Below are 9834 nucleotides of genomic sequence, written 5' to 3' on the forward strand. Positions count from 1 at the left end.
GAGCTCTGATAGGTTAGAGGATGTGCTCTGGAAGTTGTCATAATACCTGTGTTAAGTCTATTAAAGGATGTGAGAACCATGAACCTCTTAGATTTTGTAATGTCAATGTACCTAGAGGAGGACGGAAGCTAGCTGTTCTCCGGCTACAACATGGTGCTACCCTACAGAGTGCTGTTGAGGCTACTGTAGACCTTCATTACAATACAGTGTGTTTTAATAAATGATTTGGTGACGTGAATATATTTTGTATAGTTTAATTTAAAAATGATAACTTTTAAAATGTTTATCTATTTAAATTTTTCATGAAATTAACTGAGGAGGATGGTCCTCCCCTTCCTCCTCTGAGGAGCCTTCACTGTTGCACACCTACTTGAGCATCGTAGTCAAGTTGGTCTCCCTTGTTTGCGTTTGGTGGAGTTTAAACTGAACTACAGGGAAGGAAACATCATCAGTCTCTGCGAGAAATAGACTTATACATACGGATAAAACTCTATCTTTTCACAAACTAACATTTTGGATTCACGCTGGTGTATTGGGCACGCGTCACCATGGACAGTGCTTTTGACAACCTGGATGCTACAGGCTTCCTACACATATGGCAACATTTCGATGTTGACAGTAAGATCTTACTCTTGAATAGTTATAACTATGTTGCCTTTTGATTACTATTCATATTAATCTGTGTTAGTTTATCAGGCAATGCTTTCATCGAAATTCAGACTGAACTTTGCACCATGTCTTGAAGATAAAACAATACGGCCATTTTTTTATTTTATGTTATGTATTTGTTTGTTTATAGATAATGGTTATATTGAAGGAAAGGAGTTGGACAACTTTTTCAGACACATGATGAAAAAACTTGGGATGAGTGTAAGTAGGCTACTATTCCTTTACCTTGTCATGGCTAATGCATAATGTGTACTTTCAGACCCCCCCCCCTCCAAAAAAATACTACAGTAGGCTTAGGCAAGTAACATTCTAGAATCTTCTAATCAGACCTACTTTGCTGACCTTTGGTGACGGCATTTAACCGGTGTCAAAATTAGATAACATCTCCATGAATCCAATCTTTAGTCACGTTTTGTCTTTCATTGGAATGGAATTCATTCCCGAAAGGGATTTTGCACAGGTAACACTGAATGAAATACGCAAATAAGTGTAACGAATATGTTCAAAAGTCACTGTGTTGTTCCTAAAGGATGAAATAACAGATGACAAAGTTGGAAGAATGAAAGAAAGGTTCATGTCAGCTTATGACACCACAGCTGATGGTCGCCTGCAAATCCAAGAGGTGTGTTAACTTGTATTTCCTCAAACCTCCTTTATTTGTCTATATAGTGCATTTAGTATTAAGTATACTTAGAACCCTGCAGGTGTGTTTGTGTCAGAAAGAGAGTGTGAGAGAGAAACTGATCAAACAACAAGTGGTAATTGGATTGTAATTGGATTGTAACAACACCTTCTGTGTGTGAAGCAGCCTTGAAATTACATAATTGCTCTGTCATTTGCATCATGTTATTGCCTTGCTTCATCTAACAGCATGCAATGAATTAGAATGAGTTTATGTCGAAAACGTAATTGAATTGCATCTCATTTCATCTTTCACATTTCGTTTTCTAAATGTTATGTTGACAGAGGAGTAAATGCCCCTTGAAGCTGAATGTACATGTGCCACCTTAATTCTATCAATTTGTAGGACGAAAATACACAAGATTTAGTTTGACAAAACGTTTCCCATCAGTGACCGAATAATGCCTGCCTGTGAATGTTGATACATGTTGAACATAAATGTTCCAGTTGGCCACCATGATGCTACCGGAGGAGGAGAACTTCCTACTACTGTTCCACAGAGAGACGCCATTGGACAACAGTGTGGAGTTCATGAGGGTAAGGTCAAAGATCACATATGAAGTGTTTCGGTCCAAAAACCCTCAACGTAAATGCACAAAAAATGCAACCTATTATTGGTTGGGTAGTGTGTCCTGTATTCTCTAGAACACTTTCATCAAAACTAAATCTGCCTCTCACTCCCCCCCCCCACAGATCTGGAGAAACTATGACACTGACAGCAGTGGATACATATCAGCTATAGAACTCAAGGTACAGTTGAAGAATGCCCTTCTCCTCATTTCCATGCGTTCAGTGAGACCCTTGCCATGGCCCTCTCAGAGACATTGTCTTAGCTAGTTGTTGTCCACTTTCTAAGTAAACATCAATGAGTTGTTCATGTTTACACAGTTGCTCTAGGTCTATGTTGACACGTGTTGCTTTAAGGCTCTTTCAGAAGGATGCCCCCTGTCCTCTTATGTGGACAAGGCAATAGGGTCGGGCCAATATACGATTCAATCGAATATCGTGATATTTGACATTGACAATATATTGTGATGTGCAAGACTAATCTATTTGAACTTTTCTAATCAAAACAGTGCAGTTTATATCAATATGTTGAAAATAAAGTCTAAATGAATTAACTTATTGTTCGCCACACTAAGGTTATTTCATTAGAATGTGACCATAATATAGTAAATAAGCACAAATACGGTACAGTCTGGAATAATCTAGCAATTATCGACGCGAAACCATTATATTGGATACCGCGATATTTGGAGTAGCATATCGTAGAAGAGCTCTCCCCAAATATTGCACCAACCCCACAAGTCAAGGCACAAGTACTTTTCTTAGAATTTCCAAACAAACACATGGTTTATAATCCACAGTACATTTTCTGAAGAGTAAAATGGACAGGATGTACATACAGTACATGATACTATTTGTGAACACTTTGATTCAGAATAACAGACAAAAGTGTCGTGGCACACATTTCTCCCCTTTTTTTATTCGGAGTATCTGCAGATCCGACTTCTCTTGACCCCTCTTCCCGACAGCTAAAGGTCAGAAGCTTCTACGCATTGCAGGATTCTCTACTTTACTCATAGTCTCCACTCTGCTCGTTTAATAAAGTTAGATCAAAGCTGAATCAATGGTCTGCAAAATCACGTAATGATAGTATTCTACATAACAGAACTGAATATAATAGCATAGTATAACATTACTGTCAGTAAAAAAATAAAAAATAAACTCATTTCTTATGAGATTTGTGTGAAGCATCACATTTTTCTCTCGTGTGGCCAAAACTCAACAGTGTACGACACTAGTCAATACATGTGTTTTGATTTAAACGAAACACAGGTATGCTACATTTGTACGTGAAGTAGAGGTAAAGAAACACTTGAGGAGAATGTAATTCAAATCTTCAGCTCTGGGGACAAGGGTTCCAGGGGGCAGGACGGGGCGGTTACCTACGGATTTGCAACTTCTGACTTTTTTATTTTGTATCTATTTATCCTTTATTTGACCGGGGGACGTCAAGTTGAGAAACCACCTTTTTTTCACATGAGACCGAGGCCATGTTTACCAAGCGTCTCAGACTAGTAGGACTACTTACAGTATCCAGGATCGGTTTTCTTTTAGATTATAATGAATGAATCCTAGATCAGGATACTATACAGTTGAAGTCGGAAGTTTACATACACCTCAGCCATATACATTTAAACTCAGTTTTTCACAATTCCTGACATTTAATCCTATGTCAGTTAGGATCATCTCTTTATTTTAGGAATGTGAATTGTCAGAATAATAGCAGAGAGAATCTTTTATTTCCGCTTTTATTTCATCACATTCCCAGTGGGTCAGAAGTTACACTCAATTAGTATTTGGTAGCATTGCCTTTAAATTGTTTAACTTGGGTCAAACGTTTTGGGTAGCCTTCCACAATAAGTTGGTGAATTTTGGCCCATTCCTCCTGACAGAGCTGGTGTAACTGAGACGGGTTTGTAGGCCTCCTTGCCTGCACACGTTTTTTCAGTTCTGCTTACAAATGTTCTATAGGATTGAGGTCAGGGCTTTGTGATGGCCACTCCAATACCTAGACTTTGTTGTGCTTAAGCCATTTTGCCACAACTTTGGAAGTATGCTTGTGGTCATTGTCTATTTGGAAGAACCATTTGCAACCAAGCTTTATCTTCCTGACTGATGTCTTGAGATGTTGCTTTAATATATCCACATCATTTTCCTTCCTCATGAGCCATCTATTTTGTAAAGTGCACCAGCCCCACCTGCAGCAAAGCACCCCCACAAGATGATGCTGCCACCCCCGTGCGTCACGGTTGGGATGGTGTTCTTCGGCTTGCAAGCCTCCCCCTTTTTCCTACAAACATAACAATGGTCATTATGGCCAAACAGTTCTATTTTTGTTTCTTCAGACCAGAGGACATTTCTCCAAAAAGTACATTATTTTTCCCCATGTGCAGTTGCAAACCGTAGACTGGCTTTTATATTGCGGTTTTGAAGCAGTGGCTTCTTCCTTGCTGAGGGGCCTTTCAGGTTATGTCGATATAGGACTTGATTTACTGTGGATATTGTAACGTTTGTCATCGGCAGGAGACCAAGGTGCAGCATGGTAAGTGTTCATGATACTTTAATTACTCAAAACACCAAAACAAAAAAAGAACGAATGTCACAAGATCCCACAAACACCAAAAGGGGAATGACAACTTATGTGTGATCTCCAATCAAAGACAATGATAAACAGCTGCCTCTGATTGGGAACCACTCGGCAAAAAACAAAGAAATAGAAATCAACTATAATGCCCACCCTAGTCACACCCTGGTCTAACCAAAATAGAGAATTAAAGCCTCCATGGCCAGGGCGTGACAGATAGATATTTTTGTACCCATTTTCTCCATCTTCACAAGGTCCTTTGCTGTTGTTCTGGGATTGACTTGCTATTTTCTCACCAAAGTACGTTTATCTCTAGGAGACAGAATGAGTCTCCTTCCTAAGCGGTATGATGGCTGCGTGGTCCCATGGTGTTTATACTTGCGCACTATTGTTTGTACAGACAAATTTGTACCTTCAGGCATTTGGAAATTGCTCCCAAGGATGAACCAGACTTTTTGGAGGTCTACAATAATTTTTCTGAGGTCTTGACAGATTTCTTCTGATTTTCCCATGGTGTCAAGCAAAGAGGCACTGAGTTTGAAGGTAGGCCTTGAAATACATCCACAGACACACCTCCAATTGACTCAAATTATGTCAATTAGCCTATCAGAAGCTTCTAAAGCCAGGACATCATTATCTGGAATTTTACAAGCTGTTTAAAGGCAGAGTCAACTTAGTGTGTGAGTAAACTTCTGACCCATTGGAATTGATACAGTGATACAGAGAATTATAAGTGAAATAATTTGTAAACAATTGTTGGAAAAATTACTTGTTTCATGCACAAAGTAGATGTCCTGACCGACTTGCCAAAACTATAGTTTGTTAACAAGAAATTTGTGGAGTAGTTGAAAAACGAGTTTTAATAACTCCAACCGAAGTGTATGTAAACTTCTGACTTCAACTGTACCTATCCTAGATCAGCACTCCTACTCCGACATTCTTGATAAATATGGGCCCAGCTCATCTCATCGGCTGTCTTCCTCTGTGTCCTCCTAACAGGGTTTCCTGCAGGACCTGTTCCTCCAGCACAGAAAGACCATATCCCCCAACAAACTGGAGGAGTACACCAACACCATGGTAACAACAAGCCCCAGCTCCTTTACTCTGTGCCTCAATCTGAGGACTCTTGAACTGTCGTCTCTCAAATGAGTATATGCTACCTTGTTCAATGGGCAATTAAATTTGGATGTAAAACTGATTTTGTAATTTAAGTTTATCTCCTCTAAAAGGATGATTGGTAGAGAGCTATACACTGAGTGTACAAAACATTAGGAATATAGACTGACCAGGTGAATGCAGCTGAAAGAAATGGTCCCTTATTGATGTCACCTGTTAAATCCACTTCAATCGGTGTAGAGAAAGGGGAGGAGACAGGTTAAAGAAGGATCTTTATGCATTGCAACAATTTGAGACGTTGCCTATGTGTACCATTTTGAAAGGGTGAACAGGCAAGGCAAAAATATTTAAGTGCCTTTGAACAGGGTATGGTAGTAGGTAGGTATGGTAGTAGTAGCCAGGCGAACCAGTTTGTGTCAAGAACTGCAACGCTGCTGTGTTTTTTCACGCTCAGCAGTTTCCTGCGTGTACCAAGAATGGTCCACCACCCAAAGGACATATAGCCAACTTGACACAACTGTGTGAAGCAGTGGAATCAACATGGGCCAGCTTTGGACAGCCTTGTAGAGTCCATGCACCAATGAATTGAGGCTGTTCTGAAGGCAAAAAGGGGATGCAACTCAATATTAGGAAGGTGTTCCTAATATTTTGTACACTCGGGGTATATTGTAATGCTACTATACCATTCAGTGTCGATGAGGAGTGCACTAAATTAGTTATTTCTCATTGAAGTATGTCATTGGCTGTAATAGTCTTGCCTATGAATTCCCTCAATAGTATTAGTAATTGGATGGTGCTAGACTGTGCTGGGGGGTGATCAGCTCTTTCAGTACTGTTGTCCCCAAATAAAATAATCACCAAGTAAAATTCTGAGTGTGTAAATGTACCTGGTGAAGAAAGGTGATTCTGATTCTAATGTTTCTGTGCTTCAACAAAATGGCTAATGATTCTGATGCTTTATTATGTTTATTTTCCCCACAGATGGAGATGTTTGACAAAAACAACGATGGCAGGCTGGATTTGAATGAACTAGCCAGGTACTAATTATCAAGCAATTGTATTCCCCACATTGCTTGGTGGCTCTTACTGTGTGTCTAATTGTTTGTGAGTCACGGAGCCGAACTGTTTTCCTTCTCCCAGAATCTTGGCTCTAAAAGAGAACTTCTTGCTGAAGTTTGACATGAATGTAAGTATAAAAATGTTTGCTGAATTTCACTGATAAGACGTTGTCAATTCACACTCCATCTTCAATTACTTATTGTCGTCCTCATTGGCTTGAATTAGAGGAACTACATTGTGGGTGTTGTGGTACCACTCTGTTTCAGGCGTGCAGTCAAGAGGACCGGAAGAGGGACTTTGAGAAGATATTTGCTCACTATGATGTGGTAAGTCATTATACAGTACGTTTAGCCACAACATAATTGCCTTCAACTTCAATTGGAACTGTATGGTTCATTGTGATAAGCATATTTCATTAAATTACAATGCTGCTTATAATGACTTGTGATTTTACTGATGCTCCATTGGCCTTAATGATTAAATATAATATCAGTATGAATGAGAGAATACACAGCTGGATTGAAAGTGGATCAGTACAGGGGAATAGGCACGGGTGGACTTGGGTGCCCAGCCACTCAGATTGAGGATTTTTAATTTTTTTATCTTACCTTTTTACCTAAACATGCAAACACCATCAGATAGAATTCATAGCAAGCAGTGTACTGGGTTAGTCAGAGTTGATTTAAATATAACAGAATAGATTACCTGGAATGACATTCACGACATTCACGGGAGAGGTTGCCACAAAACAACTAACTGAAAGCCACACTCCCAATAATCCATGAATATTACTGAATTGAGGCATAATGTCACTGTGCTTGTGTGGATACATGCACCATTGCACTTCCTTTGGTCATTTGGCAAACAAGACAGCTCATGTAGTGGCCTTATTCACAGTCAACACATGCTAGATTTTCTCTCAGCCTTTTGGCAAAATATGTAGAATAGCATGAGATGAGCTATAAAACTGCACATTTTCCTCTCTGCCCCATGGAAATATGTGTATAATTGCAGGAAATTACCTTTTAAAAACGGGGGGGGAAAAAAATCTCAGCCTCATGGCAAAATGTGTAGAATAGCATGAAATTAGTTATACATTTCTGCAGGTCCACCCACCAACTAATTCCTGGCTACACCACTGGATCAGTACTAAGATGTATTCACAGTACTTATTGAAGTGGTGAGCATGGCACTGCAACAGGACCCTCTGTGCTTCGTGATTGTGGATGTGTGATGTGGTACATTGTCCCATTTAAAAAAATAAAAAAATAAAAAATAAATCTGAATTCTAAACAGAATGTATATGCTGTCCTCTTTATAATCTCCCAAGGCACACCAGGTGGTAGATTTCATTGCTCTTTCTGAAGTCAGCCATTTTTGTTGTTTACAGAGTAAGACTGGTGCTTTGGAGGGTCCTGAGGTGGACGGCTTTGTCAAAGACATGATGGAACTGGTCAAAGTAAAAAATGTTTTTTGCTATATCCTATTCTACAAATGTAGTTATATAAACATATTATGTATTAACTAAGATATCTGATGCTGTTATATTGATTCTGCATTATTGTAAGTTAAGGTCTCCCACTTCTGACACCATGTTACTTTATATTTATATGGGTGAAACAACGAATTGAGTCAAGTTAACAGTGGGTCCAACTGTATTAGACTGAAGGGTTTGAACTGTAATTGATCTTTGAATATGTTTTCTTTATACCCAACACAGCCTATCATTAGTGGAACAGACCTGGACAAGTTCCGCAAGCTGCTCCTGGGTCACTGTGACATGAACGGTGATGGAAAGATCCAGAAGAATGAACTGGCACTGTGCCTCGGCCTGAAATACTCCAGTTAATAGTCCTCCACGGGAAGAATGACAGACATTTTCATTGCCCTAGTTAGCACCACAGGCTAACCGCTAACTCACTGATAGCATGTCGCAATGCCATAGCTAATACCTTTTGGACAACCCAAGAGCATTGCATGATGGCTGGTTGAAAGGAAGTTGTTGCATAGAGTAGTTGTGGTTTTGTGATCCTTCATTTTGTTTGACTGTATCTGTTTATGACAATTATGATTAGCTTTGAGAGTGTTGTGTGTGTGATCCATGCACGTTGCATATGCCTATAACTTGCAGACATGTAGTGGTGATGTAAGTGTTTTGGGACAGAAGTTGTATTGGGATATTTGTGGGATGTATGTTGACTCTATTACCATGATGGCTGCATTTACTTTTCAGAACTGTGCTGTTTTTGATGTGCAAGAAAATATGATGAAAATAACTGTCAATATGGTTTGACATTTCAACTCCTAGTTTAAATGGTATTGGTAGACAACATGTCATGAAATATAGTGTATGATATGAACCACAATCTCTGTGTCCCTGGGCATCTGCATGTTTCTCCATTCTGTAAGAACAGTCTGCAATCATAAGCACATACAGCTCTGTTAATGAACAAACTATTTATACAACCATAACTCAATTAGTAGTACATGTCTGGTGTCTACCCATTGAATCAGAGCAGACAATGCTGTGAGCCTTGGGCACAAAGGATATATTGACCCGCAGCCGTGATGATGGCCGGGCTTCCATTCTCCATGAACTCAGTCCTTTCGTGCAATAATGGATTTTCACAGAGTTTCATTGCTTTAATGCTTGGTAACCAGAGCATTTCAAAAGCACAACACACAAAATGCTATGGAAACTGATTGAACAGCAACTCCAAGAACCCATTAAAGAGATATACAAAGCAAACATGGTCGGTAGTAAGTAGACCAGTATGGCTTTAAAAGCTTTTCATGAGTTCATTGGGCACTGTGTTATTCTGTGAAACCATAGTACACTGTTATTTGTGTCTAGTTGTAGGCTGATGTCATTGCTAAAAGCCCCACCAGATGCCTGCCTGATTATGGCAAGTGAAGTGCCTCTAACTTAACAGCCGCTCACCAGCAGGACAATTACAGAGGACTGCGGTCGAGAGAATAATTAGTGTGCCACTTTCTGTGCCCTCTTTGAAACTTGCTGTGCCCTCTAAAATTCCCAACCACAGTATGTCTTTTTTGCTCTTAATTCAGTAGGAATACATTAGTCATGGTACTCAACAATACATGTATTTAGTCTCTTGTCTTCAATCAGTGCTTGTCCTGAATGAAGTTGAAGCTTT

The 9834-nt window shown here is 39.5% G+C and overlaps 1 protein-coding gene across 1 annotated transcript; it reads left to right on the forward strand.

The window, feature by feature from the left end:
• Window positions 1-388: 388 nt before the first annotated feature.
• Window positions 389-8827, forward strand: LOC124013189 (secretagogin-like). The gene is made up of 11 exons (XM_046327418.1): window positions 389-618; window positions 800-870; window positions 1199-1291; window positions 1798-1887; window positions 2044-2100; window positions 5501-5578; window positions 6599-6654; window positions 6758-6803; window positions 6943-7002; window positions 8067-8135; window positions 8397-8827. The coding sequence occupies exons 1-11, from the start codon at window positions 549-551 to the stop codon at window positions 8523-8525; spliced, it is 819 nt and encodes a 272-aa protein (XP_046183374.1). The 5' UTR covers window positions 389-548; the 3' UTR covers window positions 8526-8827.
• Window positions 8828-9834: the final 1007 nt, after the last annotated feature.

This window comes from Oncorhynchus gorbuscha, linkage group LG24, assembly GCF_021184085.1.
Source record: "Oncorhynchus gorbuscha isolate QuinsamMale2020 ecotype Even-year linkage group LG24, OgorEven_v1.0, whole genome shotgun sequence".
In the NCBI taxonomy this organism is placed as follows: Eukaryota; Metazoa; Chordata; class Actinopteri; order Salmoniformes; family Salmonidae; genus Oncorhynchus; species Oncorhynchus gorbuscha.